At 42.2% G+C, this 20,538-nt stretch overlaps 2 protein-coding genes across 3 annotated transcripts in view; one reads left to right on the top strand and one right to left on the bottom strand.

Moving 5' to 3' along the window:
* Positions 1 to 11,010, top strand: part of jmy (junction mediating and regulatory protein, p53 cofactor) — an 81,079-nt gene extending 70,069 nt beyond the window's left edge. For both annotated transcript variants that reach the window (XM_023984284.1, XM_070442742.1), the window contains exons 4-10: positions 4,656 to 4,825; positions 5,400 to 5,565; positions 5,788 to 5,975; positions 6,135 to 6,218; positions 7,865 to 7,966; positions 8,084 to 8,594; positions 8,696 to 11,010. In XM_023984284.1, the coding sequence (XP_023840052.1) occupies positions 4,656 to 4,825; positions 5,400 to 5,565; positions 5,788 to 5,975; positions 6,135 to 6,218; positions 7,865 to 7,966; positions 8,084 to 8,594; positions 8,696 to 9,012 (1,538 nt within the window). In that variant the 3' untranslated portion in view covers positions 9,013 to 11,010. The remainder of the gene's footprint in view (positions 1 to 4,655; positions 4,826 to 5,399; positions 5,566 to 5,787; positions 5,976 to 6,134; positions 6,219 to 7,864; positions 7,967 to 8,083; positions 8,595 to 8,695) is intronic.
* A 469-nt stretch (positions 11,011 to 11,479) lies between these two features.
* LOC111961765 (homer protein homolog 1) overlaps positions 11,480 to 20,538 on the bottom strand; it is a 25,733-nt gene continuing 16,674 nt past the window's right edge. The window contains exons 3-9 of the mRNA XM_023984285.3: positions 19,125 to 19,256; positions 18,928 to 19,020; positions 17,630 to 17,778; positions 16,659 to 16,818; positions 16,151 to 16,261; positions 15,892 to 15,972; positions 11,480 to 13,431 (exon numbers count right to left, since the gene is read on the bottom strand). Of these exons, the coding sequence (XP_023840053.1) occupies positions 13,237 to 13,431; positions 15,892 to 15,972; positions 16,151 to 16,261; positions 16,659 to 16,818; positions 17,630 to 17,778; positions 18,928 to 19,020; positions 19,125 to 19,256 (921 nt within the window). The 3' untranslated portion in view covers positions 11,480 to 13,236. The remainder of the gene's footprint in view (positions 13,432 to 15,891; positions 15,973 to 16,150; positions 16,262 to 16,658; positions 16,819 to 17,629; positions 17,779 to 18,927; positions 19,021 to 19,124; positions 19,257 to 20,538) is intronic.

Here is a 20,538-nt window from a genome sequence, read left to right on the forward strand (position 1 = left end):
CACACACACACACACACACACACATATATAAGGCCTTTTCACACTGGCGTTGTTCTTCGCCCCGGGATATCTTAGCTCCAGGCTAGACTGGCCTGGGTTAGCGTAGCCTGTGTTCACATAAGTATTTGTTAACACTGGGCTAAACTTTAGCCCTGGCTAAGGATTCACACTTGTATACCCAAGCCCTGGGCTAACTGACAAACACAACATGCGACCAACATCTCTGACGCACAACCAATATTATAAGCAATTTATTAACACAATATTTCCTGTTGCTTCTAGCATTTGATTTCCAACAGTGATGCTTTGTATAAACTTTGCTGTCTGCCTGTCTGACATCGGAAACAATGTTTCACTTTTGAAATTCTATCTCGCTCCTGTACAGAGATTGCAGTGAATGAACGAGACGTCAACTTTTCTGATCCAGGCGAAATCATGCAACAATATTATTATCATGTATATATGCAATTAAATGTCAATAGAAAAGCTATGAAAACAGAGGAAAATGGATTGTTTGCTGCCCTTCCAGCTGTAGAGTTTGTAGCTTTAGTTGGCTAAGTGAGAAGACCTTAGCCAGCCTGCATAGCAACCATTTTTGTTAGGCATAGCAACCATTGTTTTTTCACTGATTTAAAGTATTTTGGTTTTTGTCCTCAGGATTAAATAGTATGAATTTACTTATCAAAATAACCTTCAGAACGCATTACAGGCCTCACAAGCATATGTAAATTGAGTGTCGCTTTTGTGATTGGACAGTGATCATTCTAGGTGTTGTTCTTGACACAGTTTCACACATGCTTTTTTGGCACTGTGTTTCTGGGACTAACCCCGAAAAGTCGGTACTAACCCTGCTCCGGAGCAGGACCAGCTAGTTCTGGGCTAAGGTTGGTGCTAGCCCCCTTTAGAATGTGCAAGTGTGAACTAGAGGTCGATCGAATAATTAGGGCCGATTTCAAGTTTTCATAACAATCGGAAATCGGTATTTTTGGACACCGATTTGGCAGATTTTTTTATTTTTATTTTTTACACCTTTATTTAATCTTTATTTAACTAGGCAAGTCAGTTAAGAACACATTCTTATTTTCAATGACGGCCTAGGAACGGTGGGTTAACTGCCTCGTTCAGGGGCAGAATGACAGATTTTTACCTTGTCAGCTCGGGGGATTCAATCTTGCAACCTTACAGTTAACTAGTCCAACGCTCTAACCACCTGATTACATTGCACTCCACGAGGAGCCTGCCTGTTACGCGAATGCAGTAAGCAAGTAAGTTGCTAGCTAGCATTAAACTTATCTTATAAAAAACAATCACTCAATCAATCATAATCACTAGTTAACTACACATGGTTGATTATTACTAGTTTATCTAGCTTGCCTGCGTTGCATATAATCGATGCGGTGCGTTATCGTTGCTCCAACGTGTACCTAACCATAAACATCAATGCCTTTCTTAAAATCAATACACAGAAGTATATATTTTTTAAACCTTTTATATTTAGCTAAAAAAATCCAGGTTAGCAGCAATATTAACCAGGTGAAATTGTGTCACTTCTCTTGCATTCATTGCACGCAGAGTCAGTGTATATGCAACAGTTTGGCCGCATAATTTGCCAGAACTTTACGTAATTATTACATAAAATTGAAGGTTGTGCACTGTAACAGGAATATTTAGACTTATGGATGCCACCCGTTAGATAAAATACGGAACGGTTCCGTATTTCACTGAAAGAATAAACTTCTTGTTTTCGAGATGATAGTTTCCGATTCGACCATATTAATACCTAAGGCTCGTATTTCTGTGTTTATTATGTTATAACTAAGTCTATGATTTGATAGAGCAGCTGACTGAAGCGTGTTAGGCAGCACAGGGCTCGTAAGCATTTATTCAAACAGCACTTTCGTGCGTTTTGCCAGCAGCTCTTTCGTTGTGCTTCAAGCATTGCGCTGTTTATGACTTCAAGCCTATAAACTCCCGAGATTAGGCTGTGTAACCATGTGAAATGCTAGCTAGTTAGCGGGGTATGCGCTAATAGCGTTTCAAACGTCACTCGCTCTGAGACTTGGAGTGGTTGTTCCCCTTGCTTTGCATGGTAACGCCGCTCGAGGTGGCTGTTGTCGATGTGTTCCTGTTCGAGCCCCGTAGGAGCGAGGAGAGGGACGGAAGCTATACTGTTACACTGGCAATACTAAAGTGGCTATAAGAACATCCAATAGTCAAAGGTTAATGAAATACAAATGGGATAGAGAGAAATAGCCTATAATAAACTACAACCTAAAACTTCTTACTTGGAATATGAAGACTCATGTTAAAAGGAACCACCAGCTTTCATATGTCTCATTTCGAGCAAGAACTTAAACGTTAGCTTTTTTACATGCACATATTGCACTTTTACTTTCTTCTACAACAACTTTGTTTTTGCATATTTAAACCAAATTGAACATGTTTCATTATTTATTTGAGGCTAAATTGATTTTATGGATGTATTATATTAAGTTAAAATAAGTTTCATTTCAGTATTATTGTAATTGTCATATTACAAATACATTTAAAAAAATCAGCCGATTAACTTCTTATGGCTGCAATCCCGGTAACGGGATGATATGACAACAGCCAGTGAAAGTGCAGGGCGTCAAATTCAAAAACACAGAAATCTCATAATTAAAATTCCTCAGACATAAATGTGTCTTATACCATTTTAAAGTAATCTTGTTGTTAATCCCACCAAAGTGTCCGATTTCAAATAGGCTTTTCAGCGAAAGCACTACAAACGATTATGTTAGTCACACCAAACCACAATAAACACAGCCATTTTTCCAGTGAAAGATAGCAGTCACAAAAAGCAGAAATATAGCTAAAATTAATCACTAACCTTTGATGATCTTCATCAGATGACACTCATAGGACTGCATGTTACACAATACATGCATGTTTTGTTTGATAAAGTTCATATTTATATTTAAAATTCTGAGGTTACATTAGCGCGTACAATTCACTATTTCCAAAAACAATCCAGTGATAGTGCATAGCCACATCGTTTCAACAGAAATACTCATCATAAATGTAGATGATAATACAAGTTATACACATGGAATTATAGATATACCTCTCCTTAATGCAACCGCTGTGTCAGATTTCAAAAAAACTTTACGGAAAAAGCAAACCATGCAATAATCTGAGACGGAGCTCAGAACAAGAGTCAAATTAGCCGCCATGTTGGAGTCAACAGAAACCAGAAATACATGATAAATGTTTCCTTACCTTTGATGATCTTCATCAGAATGCACTCCCAGGAATCACAGGTCCACAATAAATGCTTGATTTGTTTGATAATGTCCGTTATTTATGTCCAATTAGCTACTTTGGTTATCGCGTTTGGTAAACAATTCCAAAGTCACAAAGCGCGTTCACTAAAACGTGACGAAATGTCCAAAAGTTCCGTAACAGTCAGTAGAAACATGTCAAACGATGTATTGAATAAATCTTTAGGATGTTGTTAACATACATCTTGAATAACGTTCCAACCGGAGAATTACATTGACTTCAAATGGAACAGAGCTGCCTCTCACGTGAACGCGCGTGGTGAATGCATGGTCACCTCATGGCAGTGGTTACTCATTCCAGTCTCCTTTGGCCCCCCTTCACAGTAGAGTCATCAGACAAAGTTCTATTGACTGTTGACATCTAGTGGAAGCCGTAGGAAGTGAAAACTCATCCATATCTCGCTGTAATTTCAATGGGAGCTTGGTTGAAAATCTACCAGCCCCAGCCTCAAAAATCCAAACAGGAAGTGTTTTTTGCAGGAAGTGTTTTTTTCTATTATACTCAAAGACATAATTCAAACAGTTTTATAAACTTCAGAGTGTTTTCTATCCAATACTAATAATAATATGCATATATTAGCAACTATGACTGAGGAGCAGGCCGTTTACTCTGGGCACCTCTGTGCACCTCTGTGCACCTTTCATCCAAGCTACTCAATACTGCCCCTCCAGCCATAAGAAGTTAATCGGGATCGTCTTTTTTTGGGCCCCCAATAATTGGTATCGGTATCGGCGTTGAAAAATCATAATCGGTCGACCTCTAGTGTGAACACTCCCTTATCCCTGGGCTAAAATCTCCCTTAGCCCCAGGCTAAGGTGCAGTGTGAACACGCCTATAGAGAAACACACAGAGAAACACATAAACACACACAAACTCTGTACAGACAAACTCCAGAGACATGAATTATCCAGATGGCAGATCACCCCCTCAGTCAGACCATAATCTCCAGGCTTTAAACTGCTCTCCCAGAATCCCCAAACTAACCATAACCCAACTATCCACTGGCTCCACACTGACTACAAAGTCTATAACTATTCCCAAACATGTAAATCATTTGTTTTTGTCTCCAGCTTAGGCAGTACAGACCCCTAGAAATCAGCAGATAGCCCTCTAGTGGTGAAAGTAAGAACTGACTAAAATGCACAGAGGGGTATTCTGTCAAGGACATATCTTGTAAAAACAATATATATATAGAGGCATACTAAGACAAAATAAATGTGACATGGTGTGCAAATGATAACACATACGTGCCTGTTGTGTTCTGTTTAAGCAAATAAACGCCCAAGCTATTGAAGTTTTACAGTAATTGTTCTGTGGGTGTGTGTGTGTTGCAGCGGTGTATGAGCGGATGCGTGTGGACCAGAGGAAGTTTGGCAAGTCGACGTGGGCTGCAGCTGTGGACCGCATGGAGCGTCTGCAGTACGCCGTCTCCAAGGAAACGCTGCAGTTGATGAGGGCCAAGGAGATCTGCCTGGAGCAGAGAAAACACAGCCTGAAAGAGGAGGTATTACTCCTATATTACAGTACTACAACTAATACTATTACTATACTACTACTGTTATTATAGTAATAAATAGTCAACTGATGAGGGCCAAGGATATCTGCCTGAAGCAGAGGAAACACGGCCTGAGAGGGGAAGTACTGATAAATCTATATAGCATTTTTCAAGATGCTCAAAGCACATTGTATTGGGGAATCATGCCTCATCCACCACCAATGTGTATCACCTACCTGGGTGATGCCACGGCAGCCATTTTACACAAGATATCTCACCACACATCAGGTACACCAGGGTTGGGCAACTGGCGGCGGCCCCCCTTCTGAAGGCCCTCAGATCAATAAAACAAAAAAAAACTCAGTCGGGTCTCAAATATCTGTTGCAGTTAGAATAGTAGAATAACCAAGGTGCAATTTTGAAATGCACATGTGTGTACGCAGACCCGCCAGCAACTGCGGCCCTTCATGATGAGTTCAGATTTCTTGTGGCCCCCACTCCCATCAAAGTTGTCCATCCCTGATGTACACAATACTCTGATTCTCTGTCTGTGTTTCTGCCCATCTATGTCTGTCTGTCTCAGATGCAGAGCCTGCAGGAGGGAGAGAATGCCATGCAGCGGTTGGACCAGATGGAGGCGCTGTACTATGAGCTCCAGCTGCAGCTCTATGACATCCAGGCTGAGGTGCTGCGCTGTGAGGAACTGCTGCTCAACGCCCAGCTCACCAGCCTCCGCAGACAGATCACTGGTAATACTATGCACTGTATACCTGTTACTTCTAAGTAACATTCAGACTAGGAACTGCTGCTCAACGCCCAACTCACCATCCTCCCCAGACTACTATACATCTATACCTGTTATGTTAATGAACCACTAGACCTGTTCTAACTGCTCAGCTCCAAAGCCTCTGTAGAAACACTACTAGTGAGGTTATCTAACAGTGTACCTCTCTGCGCCCTTCCCTCCCCAGAGCGGCAGGACGAGGTAGTGTACTATGATGCGTATGAGAGTCCTGATGCCATGCGGAGGGTAGAGGACCCCTCGGCCTCTCTACCCCCCCTCAGAGACAAGCTCAGCCAGCTGCAGCAGAAGACCAGACAGCTAGAGGCACGCAGGGGACGCATCACCGCCAAGAAGGCCTACCTTAAAACCAAAAAGGTAATAATCAACCAATCACACGCTTAGCTCTGGACTTACTAACAAATCAAAGCCATGAAAGCCTACCTCGAAATCAAAAATATGTAGAAAAGTAAAACCAATACTTTCAATCCTCCTGTAATGTGTTGGCTGTAATATGTCTTGTTTATCTGTAACCAGGAGATCTGTATCATCAACCACAACCAGAAGATACAGCAACGCCAAGGTAGTAAGGACGACCAGACCCATCAAGCACTGCAACAGGTACACTGATATGTTTCATTAGTGTTTGTGTTGATTCTAGAGGTCGACCGATTATGATTTTTCAACGCCGATACCAATACCGATTATTGGAGGACCAAAAAAAGCCAATAACGATTAATCGGACGATTTTTATATATATATTTGTAATAATGACAATTACAACGTACTGAATGAACACTTTTATTATAACTTAATATAATACATCAATAAAATCTATTTAGTCTCAAATAAATAATGAAACATGTTCAATTTGGTTTAAATAATGCAAAAACACAGTGTTGGAGAAGAAAGTAAAAGTGCAATATGTGCCATGTAAAAAAGCAAATGTTTAAGTTCCTTGCTCAGAACATGAGAACATATGAAAGCTGGTGGTTCCTTTTAACATGAGTCTTCAATATTCCCAGTTAAGATGTTTTAGGTTTTAGTTATTAAAGGAATTATGACGCGTCGACTATTTATCTCTATACCATTTGTATTTCATACACCTTTGACTATTGGATGTTCTTATAGGCACTTTAGTATTGCCAGCCTAATCTCGGGGGTTGATAGGCTTGATAAATTGATAAGTCATAAACAGAGCTGTGCTTCATGCATTGCTAAGAGCTGCTGGCAAACGCAGTAAAGTGCTGTTTGAATAAATGCTTACGAGCCTGCTGCTGCCTATCACCGCTCAGTCAGACTGCGCCATCAAATATCAAATCATAGACTTAATTATAATAAACACACAGAAATACGATCCTTAGGTCATTTTTAATATGGTCAAATCCGTAAACTATTATTTCGAAAACAAAACGTTTATTCTTTCAGTGAAATACGGAACTGTTCCATATTTTATCGAACGGGTGGCAACCCTAAGTCTAACCCTAAGTCTAAATATTGCTGTTACGTTGCGCAACCTTCAATGTTATGTCATAATTATGTAAAATTCTGGCAAATTAATTACGGCCTTTGTTAGGAAGAAATGGTCTTCACACTGTTCGCAACGTGCCAGGCGGCCCAAACTGCTGCATATACCCTGACTCGGCTTGCACCGAACGCAAGAGAAGTGACACAATTTCCCTAGTTAATATATAACATTAATTTCTTTTAACTAAATATGCAGGTTTAAAAAAATATACTTCTGTTCATTGATTTTTAGAAAGGCATTGATGTTTATGGTTAGGTACATTTGTGCAACGATTGTGCTTTTTTCGCGAATGCGCTTTTGTTAAATCATCACCCGTTTGGCGAAGTTGAAGTAGGCTGTGATTCGATGATAAATTAACAGGCACCGCATTGATTATATGCAATGCAGGACAAGCTAGTTAACCTAGTAATATCATCAACCATGTGTGGTTAACTAGTGATTATGTGAAGATTGATTGTTTTTTATAGTTAGCTAGTTTAATGCTAACTAGCAACTTACCTTGGCTCCTTGCAGCCACAGGTCATTTTGATGCTGCACTCGCGTAACAGGTGGTCAGCCTGCCACGCAGTTTCCTCGTGGATTGCAACGTAATCGTCCATAATCGTTGTCCAAAAAGGCAGATTACCGATTGTTATGAAAACTTGAAATCGGCCCTAATTAATCGGCCATGCCTCTAGTTGATTCAGTGTTATGGGAATGATGGTGAATAGTTCCTCATCCTGTCTGTGTTTCTCCATAGCGAGGGGAGGAGCAGGAGGAAGAGGAAGAGGAGGAGAAGAGTAACGCCAGAATGAGTATGGATAGGTCGAGAACTCTGGACAGACTACGCAGCTTCAAACAGGTGAGAGGACACAGTTACTTCTGAATAACACAGTCTAAACCTCTCATGTTGAGTACATCTTAGGTTGACGCTGTGTTTAGACGCATGTTGTAACTTTTGTTTTTTTGTCTGTTGCAGCGTTTCCCTGGTCAGGTGACTCTGAAGTCCAGCAGACTGCGTATGTCCCACGGCCACTCTCGGAGGAAAACCTCCTCTCCCCTCTCCCCCGCGGGGAGGCCTGAGACCCTGGCTGCCAGTGTCCAAACAGACACTGTTGACCTCTCTGAGCTCTCTGCTCCTCCCTCTGATGCCTGTGGTCACCAGAGTGTCTCTCTAACCCCGCTAGGGGGCGCCACTGAGCCTCTCTCTGCCCCCTCTCTTCCTCCCCTCTCAGCGATCCCCTCCTCTGCCCCTCCACCTCCTCCCCCTCCTCCTCCCCCACCCGTTCCCTCCTTAGATGACCTCTCCAGTGAGGGAGTTGAGTGGTCTCACCCCACTAGCCCAGTCCGGCAGTCCAAGGCTGGGTCGGATTCAGAGCCTCTCCCCCTGGCTCCCTTCTCCCCACGTTTCTTTGACAGCAGTCAGCTGCAGACAGCCAGAAAGAAACTGAAGAAGACAGCCATGCTGGACTCCTCACAATGGAGGAGAGGTCAGACATGACAACATACTGTTACCTGGATTTTAAAGGAATATATCAGAATCATAACTTGACTAGATTTTTAACATTGTTCCATTCTCCCATCTCTCCAGCGAGTTCTCCCATGGACGAGGTCCTGAACTCCCTGAAGAGAGGCAGCTTCCACCTGCGTAAGGCTGAGCTGAGAGTCCTAGCCCCCGACCCAGACGATGACGAGAGCAACAACATCCTGGCCCAGATCCGGCAGGGTGTCCGGTTGAAGAAGGTGCGGACGCAGCCGGAACAGCAGCGGCACACCAAGGGCTTGTTCCCCCACTCTGCCGACGCTCTGACCCGTTCCATCCATGAAGCCCTGAGACGCATCAAGGAGGCTTCGCCTGAGTCTGAGTCTGAGGACGAAGGCCTGCCCTGCACCGACTGGGAGAACTAGATACAAGATACACACACCGGCACCGACTGGGACTCTGACCTTTGACCTCAGCCACTACCATCTACTATTTCTGGCTCCACATTGACAGACTGAAAGCTGAGTAGAGATGTTTCCTGAGTAGAGATGTTAATTATTTCTTACTATTTCTTCTCGTCTTTGTAATGGACCAATAGCCTTTGCTCCTGGTTTTCTGTGTTGTGCTGACTTCTCACGCTCTATATAGTCAAGCACTTTGAGAACCTAGTAATGAAAGTCACTATGTAAAAATAATTCCTTCACTCGATTCCTTCTTTTTCCTGGACCAAGCGGGGGAATAAGGCTCCTTGTCAGTGCACCGACTGGAGAGCTAGGGTTCTGGGATCCCTTTATATAGAATTAACTATGAGGTTGGAGAGGTTAGGTTGCTGGGGTGAGTTTGTTTTCCGTTTGACAGGATTGAGTGTTTCCTTTAATGTTAATTCAACCCCCCATAGAATAAAGTGTGATATTGTTTGGCTGGAACAAAATGCCTGCACTCACACCGTCCAGTCCTCTGCGGGTGAGCGTGGCAACCCCTGGTGTCGAGAAGTCATGATATTTTTCTCTGTAAAACCACTGCCCTTTAAAGTCAGCTGATCTGTCCAGTTCTACAAAGACAGGTGTCATTCATTCCATACTCTATATTCATATTCCATCATGACATGTGTTTCTGTTGATGGTTTTTAAAGTGTGCTTTTACCTTCTTTTTAAGGTCGTTTTCATTTAGAAAGGAGTTTCTTTTTCTTTTTTTCACCACTTTATTTTCACTGATATTATTCTTCATGAGTCCACTATTACCGTGGAGTCGCTTCACCTTATCTACGCCTGATTCTTCTATCTGTTGTATCTAAGAGTTGTCAAAACTTAAACTATTTCTATAGGAACAATCTGTGTTTACTGTAATGAATCATGTTGAAGAGAAAATGATGTACTGTTTGGAACTGAAGGACTGTGTGTACAACTGCTGTCCAAGTTGACATTTGGCCAGGTCAAAGGTGGTAGTACTGTATTTTTCCGGTCTTGAAAAACGCTCAGATAGAAATGTATGGTGCAGAACTGATATGATTGTCGGTCATGTAGAACAGGGATCTTGTCAGCTCTATTCATTATATTTCTATCTGTGTTTACCTCACTGAATCCACCAGTGGTATGGTACTGGTAACTAACCACAGTGAGTCAGTAGGCTGAGCATATGGGGCTCATGCTTCATGCTGTGTCTTCATGGCAAGTGGTCAAAACCCAATCATGTGACTTTCTGCAGCGTCCGCATATCTCTGACTGGGTTTCTAGTCTGAAGTGGCTTCTTCTCCTTCATCTGCACTGATCTATAAATGGTGGGTAGGTGACAGCAACACAGTAGAATGACTGAGGAATTAGCTTTTCACTGTAGATTTTTTTTAGTGCAGCTGTAGAGAAGTTTAGGAGTGTAGAGGCAGCCATTTTAGTTATATTGAGATGCCCCCTTCCTAGTCCTGTCTCATGGTCTCTAGACATATACAGGACAAACCTGTCTGTTGGAAAATCACTTTCATTTTTGTCAGTTTTCTTCATTGTATTTGGGGTCTTTAAATATTTTATACATGATTTGTAAAATCTTTTGTATTATTCATTTCCATCTCTTCTTTCTGTCTTTAGCTAACACTACAGTTTGACCTATGACCTTATGCATGTGGCTGGCCTGGTCTGATTTGAAGATGAGTCCGTCACTAGATAAGTGCAATATTATTATATTAAACTGAAATGTAATATATAATGTAATGAAATGTACATCCTGAAAATACATTGGCATGCTTAAAAACATCCTAAGTATTTATTGAGTAAAACAAGAATTTATAAAGCAATACCATACAAAATGTAAATGTGTTTTAATGTTTGTTTTTTTTGCCTTTTACTCTCGTTTTACTGTTATTGCATTCCTAACTGCTTTATATATCCCATTATATTTTTTCCCTTCAAAATAAAACCAAGTACCAAAATGTCTTCCTGTCCTGTTCTTTGACTTGGCATCACAGAGCCATTAGAACTCAACTCAGCCTTTGGCCAAACCAGACAGCCTTTTGTTGGGTCTAGTACATCATGCACATCCACATGAGGTCAACCACAAATAGTATTTCATAAAAATACAGCCAAACAATCCCCTTTTAGGCAGTGAGTGGATGTGATGTTATACAAGAAGCATCAGGACAGGAACTGAAGTGAGTGCAGATTAGAGAAAACAAGGAGGAACATTCAGATAGTGAAAAATGACAACCCTTCATTTGTTAAATTTTTTAAAACATTTTACTATAAACTCAATTACAATTGTTTAAGCATGTGGTATATTCATTTAAAATTATTACTCAAACATTATTCCCTTTCAAATTGTAGTACAGATCATAATTGAAAACGCCAACCAGCCCAGAAACCACATTCAAATCTCTCAAAGATACCAGAACCAACAAGCCCTTAATAGTGTTCTTCAGGTATACATAGTTTTATTTTTTATACATTATCACAGATTTTTGGCAATAGTAAACCCGACAAAAGTACCGTAGTTAGCTACCATTGATGCATCTTTGTACCAAAGGCAATGTCAGCAAAATTCATATTCTGTACAGGAAAACATTTGGCAAAAGGAAATAATGTCTCTGCAAACCACACCTGCTATGCACAAGGGTCTCTGTAAATCCATTTCCTTTTAAAATAGTTCAAAAATATTGCCCGTTTTTTTTTACACCAAAAAAAAAGAAGAAAAAATCTACCTTGACACCCACATACCAGACATGAAAATCATTAAGTTCAAAGAAAAATGTGTGTCATAAAGTTCTCAATCTGTGGTTATAATATATCTGGAATAATAAATTAAGGGAAAACATAGGAACCAATCAATCACTGCACTTCAAGTTGTAACAGAAACAAGGGGAGGGAAAATAAAGAAAAATCGTTTTGGATTCACCCAAACATTCAATTCCATTTTCACAAGTGCACTATAAATTTGTTATATTAGTATTTGTAATACAAAAGTTTATAGAAAGGAAAGACTTTTGTAGTAACTGCTGACCCAAACCCCAGCTTCTGGCCTTGGGTTGGCATTGTTCCCACCTTGTCTCTCCTTACATTTCCCAGAAGAGGAGGAAAATACCTGAAAGTGAGACTGAAATGTGTATTTTTACTCTTGACGCTCTCTCTTTATATTGCTCATTTAGTATATAGAAGGTTGTCCCAGATCGGTCCTCAATCTTGGACAAGATGCCACATTCTTCTTTAATCTCCATGGAAATGTTGTGATAGGAGGACATTAGGAGCATTTAATAACAAGGTCACTGGGAGGTCATCTGTCTGACCTGACCCTTAGTCCTAGCCCAGTGTTAGATGGAGCCTCGGAGCAAACGACCATAGAGTCCAGTGAAACGCTGTAAGGACCAGTGAGTACAACTGTCTACATCTCCATGACCTCATCTAATCGGACTGTCCATTTGGCTGACAATGATATCTCCATAGTAACCAGAGCAATAATAGTACTGTAGTAATAACTGAATAATAAAGTGGTATATGCAGAATAGTTAGAAAACAGACCTGAATGCATGACGGACAACAGCAAAGATTAAACAAACATCCACCAGCAACTCATCTGAACTTTGCACCAAATAAATATAGAAAATGAGGGCTTCCTATTTCTGTTAATAGTGTCTGTAATGGAAGAAAAACCCAAAGCAAAATAACCCACCATATTCAACGTCCTCTCCTATGGAATGCTAGCCAGACTTGGCAAAAAAAAAAGCAGAGAGAAAATAGATATTTGAGCAGCTTGTAGTCTGTAATGTGTAAAGAACATCCCACAGGGAGAGAGAAGAGATGGAAGGCAGGGCCCAAACAAAGCCTCGACAGGACCTCTGAAGTGTGTGTGTATAAAGTGTGTGAGTATGTTCATATAGTATACAGGTGTACCAGCAATATGTAGTGAACATTAGCCAAAACTAGAGAATCCAAGCGAGCAAGTCTATCTATTTACAATTATGTTCAAGCAGGTGGCATAATCAACACATGCTTGATTATGTGCATGTTAGTGTGAGTGAAGAATAATGACTGTATGTACTAATAACAGTGTGAATATTTTCATACAGTGCCCTCGTGCACTGACTACAATTCCTTCTCCAGTCACTATGTTATTATGGTGGTGATGGTGCTCCACTTGGGGGCTCTGTTGTAGCACATCTCTTGTCTCTTCTAGCTGCTGCTGTCCTCGATGAGTCTGGCTAGGCTGTCTCTGAGCTCTGTCAGCTCAAAGATCTTCCCGTCCAGCAGCTCCAGCAGGGACCGCAGACTCTTCCTGAAGGCCTCGCTCTCTAGCTGACTGCCCTCCAGACGCAGCTCTAACTCCCCCAGCTGGGTCTCCAACGTCTGGTTCCTCGCCTCAGTCTCCTGGGGGTGGGGTAGAGGGGGGGGATGTTGTGTTAATGTGTGCACACAGCAAACTTACTCATACAGTGGCTTGAAAAAATATTCATACCCCTTGGATTCTTCACATTTTATTGTGTTAAAAAGTGTGATTAAAAAGGTCCTGTGTGGCTCAGATGGTAGAGAGCATGGTGCTTGCAAAGTCATGGTTGTGGGTTGGATTCCCACGGGGACCAGTACAAATAACAAATGTATCCACTCACTACTATGTCGCTCTGGATAAGACGTTCTAAAACTTTGGGGGAGGGGGCCGTCCTAAACTGACATATGGAATTGTTTTCAAATGGTCATACTATGGATAATTTAGCTATTTGGTCCTACAATTCGAATTGTAGGACCCCTTTAAGTATCAATTACTTGGTAAAATATAGATTTTCTAAAGCCCATAGAAACACATCGAATAACATTCATAAATGGCAAAAAGTACAACAACAAACAATGAAATCCTAAGATACAAGGATAAAGTGTCTGTCCTAACAACATTATTATCCTTCATTTTTTTAAATCAAGCTGCCGGAAGTATTTTTGGGGCTGCAGATGTTTTGCCCGCACTGCAAAGGGCTATATCAGTCCGCTAATACAGGACTATTAAAGGCCCAGTGCACCATTTTTATTCAAAGATATCCAGTACCAGTCAAAAGTTTGAACACACCTACTCATTCAAGTACTACTCACTAATTTTTCTTTATTTTGACTATTTTCTACATTGTATAAAAATAGTGAAGACATCAAAACTATGAAATAACACATGGAATCATGTAGTAACCAAAAAAAAGTTAAATAAATCAAAATATATTATATAATTGAGATTCTTCAAAGCAGCCACCCTTTGCCTTGATGACAGCTTTGCACTCTTGGCATTCTCTCAACCAGCTTCATGAGGTAGTCACCTTGAATGCATTTCACTTAACAGGTGGGCCTTGTTAAAAGTTACATAGTGGAATTTCTTTCTTTCTTAATTCATTTGAGCCAATCAGTTGTGTTGGGACTAGGTAGGGGTGGTATACATTAGATAGCCCTATTTGGTAAAAGACGAAGTCCATATTATGGCAAGAACAGCTCAAATAAGCAAAGAGAAATGACAGTCCATCATTACTTTAAGACATGAAGGTCAATCAAAGTGGGACATTTCAAGAACTTTGAATGTTTCTTCAAGTGCAGTCGCAAAAACCATCAAGCGCTATGATGAAACTAGCTCTCATGAGGACCGCCACAGGAAAGGCAGTGTTACCTCTGCTGCAGAGGATAAGTTAATTAGAGTTAACTGCACCTCAGATTGCAGCCCAAATAAATGTGTCACAGAGTTCAAGTAACAGACACATCTCAACATCAACTGTTCAGAGGAGACTGCATGAATCAGGCCTTCATGGTCGATTTGCTGCAAAGAAACCACTACTAAAGGACACCAATAAGAAGAGACTTGCTTGGGCCAAGAAACACAACCAATGGACATTAGACCGGTGCAAATCTGTCTTTTGGTCTGATGAGTCCAAATTTGAGATTTTTGGTCCCATCCACAGTGTCTTTGTGAGACGCAGAGTAGGTGAACAGAAGATCTCTGCATGTGTGGTTCCCACCGTGAAGCATTTAGGAGGTGGTGCGATGGTGTGGTGGTGTTTTTGCTGGTGCCACTGTCCGTGATTTATTTAGAATTCAAGGCACACCAGCATGGCTACCACAGCATTCTGCAGAGATACGCCATCCCATCTGGTTTGCACTTAGTGGGACTATCATTTGTTTTCAACAGGACAATAACCCACCACACCTCCAGGCTGTGTAAGGGCTATTTGACCAAGAAGGATAGTGATGGAGTGTTGCATCAGATGACCTGGCCTCCACAATCACCTGACCTTAACCCAATTGAGGTGGTTTGACTTTCAAACACAGGTCCCTCAATTCAATACTGTAAGGTCCCTCAATTCAACACTTGACTGAGGGACCTTACATATGTTGTATGGGGGACAGAGGAAGAGGTAGTCATTCAAAAATCATCTCAAGCCCTATTATTTCACAGAGTGAGTCCATGTAACTTACTAGATTTTTACTCCTTTACTAAATTAGACTTGCCTGATCAAAATGGCTTAATACTTATGCAATGACTATATTTAAGTAATCAAATTTGTATATATCTTAAACATAGACATTGTCATTATAATATTTTGAGTAGATTGCTGACAAAAAAAGACAATTAAAATAATTTTAATCCCACTTTGTAACACAATAAAATGTGTAGAAATCCAAAGGGTCTGAATACTTTTGCAAGGCACTGTATAGACAAACACACAAAGACAAAACACACACCCACACTTATAAACACAAAGACAAACACGCACAAACCAACAAACACACACTGCAGTGAAAACAGATGTCTGAGGCCCAGTGTGGTGTGCAGTGCAATACAGTAGTGTTGTTCATTAGTCTCACCTGTAGTTTTTGTGTGAGCGATTCCTTCTGAATCTGGAACTCATTGGCACTCTCCACTTCCTCTTTCAACCTCTCTAGTTCCTGCAGGGAGGGAAAATATACAATCACAGGGCTCACATGTACGTTTTCTCCCTCACAAATACAGTTTACACACACACACACACACACACACACACACACACACACACACACACCACACACACACACAACCACACACACACACACACACACACACACACACACACACACACACACACACCTCCTCCTTGGCCTTTAATGCTGACTCCAGTTCTTCTATGGTCTGGTTGAGCTCAGTCTTCTGGGATTTGATGACTGGCGTCTGACCACTAACACACTCCAGCTCTGTCACCTGAGGACACACAGTGTTGGTAATCATATCATTTTTATGTTCTTTGTGTAACCATTCTGATCTGTTTGTGTAGTCTCTCTCTAGTATCCCTTTATAAAGTCAGTCTTACCCGTTTGTGTAGTCTCTAGTATCCCTTTATAAAGTCAGTCAGTCTTACCCGTTTGTGTAGTCTCTCTCTAGTATCCCTTTATAAAGTCAGTCTTACGAGTGTATGTAGTCTCTCTCTAGTATCCCTTTATAAAGTCAGTCTTATCCGTTTGTGTAGTCTCTCTCTAGTATCCCTTTATAAAGTCAGTCTTACACGTGTATGTAGTCTCTCTCTAGTATCCCTTTATAAAGTCAGTCTTACGCGTGTATGTAGTCTCTCTCTAGTATCCCTTTATAAAGTCAGTCTTACGCGTGTATGTAGTCTCTCAGCCTCCTCCTGGTAAGCAGCCAGTTGTTGTTTCCACTGTTTGACGTTGGCTGTGGACTCCAGCAGAGCTGCTGTCAGCTTGGCATTGTTGCCCTTCAGGGCTGCCAGCTCGGCCTCCCAGTGCTTGTTAATACTGGACGAACTGGAGACAGACAGACACTTCAGCAGAGTTTCAGTGACCATGACCCAGACATTGGTGCCAAGACCCAGACCCAGTGTATTGAGACACATGACAAGACCAACTGACCAAGACTGCTTTTTTGTGGTCACGACTGGTCTTAAGACTGCAAGATCAAGACTCCATCTTTGATATAAACTCAATCATTGTTTTCCTGAGTTTATTGCAAAAAATAACAATGCTGTCATTTGACTAGAAGACTATGAACAATTCCAGCACCAATGTACAAATACATGTTCAACTTCATGTTCATCAGCATTACTGACCTCAGAGGCTAGAGTGGACATGAGGGGAACCATGTATGGTGAATACGGAGAGGTGGGGGAGTGAAATACATTTTCCATTTATTTAGTCATTCATAATTAAAATCAGCGCTACACAGTGTTTTGATATAATGCTTAACTGCTGTCCAGGGTTCTGGGACCACATGAATAAGACATGGATGACTCGACACATTCAGGGGCGGGCGGACCACGCACACGCAGTGCTGCTGCTGTGAGGTCCCAGTGAACAGCTAAACCCCTCCAATACCAGACTGAACTTGGGAGCACAGTGGAGCACTGTGGATGTTCAGCTTGTACAAGGGAAGACGAAAGTTTTAAAGGAAGGAATTGGAAGATAGTTTTTGTATCAATTGGTATTATCTTACCATTTCCTGAATGTGCTCATTTATTCAGCCTTCACCCACTGACCGACCATGCCTTGCCCACTGAGGTGAACTATCTTTGTGCTTGACACCCTACTCCAGCCCCTGGCTTCAGAGCCTTGTTCTTACCTGTGGGAGAAGGGCAGTTGGTTCTGAGACGGCTCGGGACGGGGCTCGGGTGGGTGCTGCGGCATTTCAGGGGTGGTGCCCCTCTCGTCATCAGTGCCGTTGATGCTCTCCGGGGTCAAAGGTGACTGCAGGTCCCCGGTGGCCGACTCCTGGCATGATGTAAACAATAAGGTTAAAGGAACAGAAATACAGTTGAACTGTATGTTCTCAGCTGCTGAGTAAATAAAATACTGATGTAATGTGGAGAGAATACCTGCACAATGAGTTACACTCCACAGAAAGTGATGTTTCAAGTGAGTTTTTGTTTCTCTCAAGTAAGTAGGCCTATGTGTTTTCAAGTGAGCTTGTTGTTTTCTCACTTGAAAAAAGAAACATCGCTTTATGGGAGCATATCTGACACTGGGAGATCAGAGTTAATCTGAGACTGAGAAGGGATTAATTCATCTGTGTGTTAATCTGATATTAGGATGGGAGAGAGAGGGAGAAGTTGTTAATCCACGGAGGGCAGGGTTCTCCCCAAATAGTGGAACAGTGCCATTCAACACCTCAATTCTAGGGTAAATATACACTGTACTGTATAATGGACATTGTTTGGTCCATTTTTCTACAGCAGTGACAACATTGTGGGGAGACCACCTGAAGGGCTGGAGTGTTAGCCTGGGGTAGTTGGGGATTTCAACACTGGACTGGGGTAAGAGGGCGAAGCAGGAGGGTTATCGGAGACTAGGGTCAGATGACAATGATTTTGATTCCATTTTACCTTCTTTTTTACAGGTACTCTGAGAGGTACTCTGGGAGGTACTTTGTGAGGTACTTTGTGAGGTACTTTGTGAGGTACTGAGAGCACATTCTTTTTTAGTGCAGCGACCTGGGGAAGAGTTGCAGGGGAGAAGAGATGGGTTGAATGAGCCAATTGAAAGCTGGGGATGGTTAGGCCAGGTTGGGAGTTTAGCAAGGACACTAGAGTTTACACACTATAGTCTTGCCATGAGAGTACTGGCTTCAGAAACTCCCATTAGGAATTAGTTTAACATCTCATCCAAGAGTAGTGCTTTGCAGGTAGTGTTTCCAATCACTTCCTGTGATACCTAAATCACTTGGGGTCCATTCACTCCCATTGTTTTCTGGTAACAAAATGTTAGTGGTGGGTTATACAAAACCACCAGGTGCTTTGCAGTCTATACCGGTCCAAAAGCTACATTTAATGTGAGGAAACAGGTTTCTTTTTAATTAAGGTGAGTAAGTAGGTGTTGGTGAACTATCCCATCTGAGGTAGGGGTGTGTGTTGTTGGGACTACCTGAGAGGGGGTGCTGGTGAGTTCCATCTTCTCCTGGGATTTCTCCTTGGCTAATCGGGCCGCCTCTTTAAACTCTGCAAACTTCTCTGCAAACTGAGAAAGAACCACAATGACACAGACAACACTGACTAAACTAGTCTGTGTGTGTGTGTATGTGGTGTGTTTGTGAGCTCAACTTTGGCGATGTGTGTGTGTACCTTGAGCAGGTGGTTCTCTGAGGAGAAGCCCAGGCCATAGACGGTGTTGGCTCGGCTGTCGGCCCACTGGCCAAACTTCTGGGAAGTCTTGGTGAAGGTCATGTTGGGGGTGATGGTGCTGTTGATGATTGCCTGGGGAAGGAGAGAGGAGTTGTATGAATCACAAAAGCAATGCTGACCCATTTGCCTAAAAGATGAGTGGGCTTGTTGTTTTCTGGACGTTTTCCTTCAGCAACAGTAACAACTAGATGTGTTATCTGTGTTTGTGTCAGACGAAAAGTGTGTGTGTCAGACGAAAAGTGTGTGTGTGTGTGTGTGTGTGCACGATACATCCCTATTGATTGTTAAACAGGAAGCCGTCAATGAGAGGAGAGGCCCCAGTGAGGCTGATTGACTCTACTGGCATCGACCACAGTGGGTGAGGGAGACAGGAAGGTGGGCGAGGCACACTGTTGGCCTGTTAGTTCTATGTAAAGCTCTGTGTGTGAAAAGTTGTGTGTGTGTATGTAAACTCAGCAAAAAAAAGAAATGTCCTCTCACTGTCAACTGTGTTAATTTTCAGCAAACTTAACATGTGTAAATATTTGTATGAACATAACAAGATTCAACAACTGAGACATAAACTGAACAAGTTCCACAGACGTGACTAACAGAACTGGAATAATGTGTCCCTGAACAACGGGGGGGTCAAAATCAAAAGTAACATTCAGTATCTGGTGTGGCCATCAGCTAATTTAAGTACTGCAGTGCATCGCCTCCTCATGGACTACACCAGATTTGCGGTGAGATGTTACCCCACTCTTCCACCAAGGCACCTGCAAGTTCCCGGACATTTCTGGGGGGGTATGGCCCTAGCCCTCACCCTCCAATCCAACAGGTCCCAGACGTGCTCAATGGGATTGATATCCGGGCTCTTCGCTGGCCAGACATTCCTGTCTGGCAGGAAATCAGCCATACTGCTCGTTTTGTGCGTGGTGGCATTGTCATGCTGGAGGGTCATGTCAAGATGAGCCTGCAGGAAGGGTACCACATGAGGGAGGAGGATGTCTTCCCTGTAACGCACAGCGTTGAGATTGCCTGCAATGACAACAAGCTCAGTCAGATGATGCTGTGACACACCGCCCCAGACCATGACGGACCCTCCACCTCCAAATCGATAAACGCGAATCCGACCATCACCACTGGTGAGACAAAACCGCAACTCGTCAGTGAAGAGCACTTTTTGCCAGTCCTGTCTGGTCCAGCGACGGTGGGTTTGTGCCTATAGGTGACGTTGTTGCCGGTGATGTCTGGTGAGGACCTGCCTTACAACAGGYCTACAAGCCCTCAGTCCAGCCTCTCTCAGCCTATTGTGGACAGTCTGAGCAGTGACGGAGGGATTGTGCGTTCCTGGTGTAACTCGGGCAGTTGTTGT

This window comes from Salvelinus sp. IW2-2015, linkage group LG4q.1:29, assembly GCF_002910315.2.
Source record: "Salvelinus sp. IW2-2015 linkage group LG4q.1:29, ASM291031v2, whole genome shotgun sequence".
NCBI lineage: Eukaryota > Metazoa > Chordata > Actinopteri > Salmoniformes > Salmonidae > Salvelinus > Salvelinus sp. IW2-2015.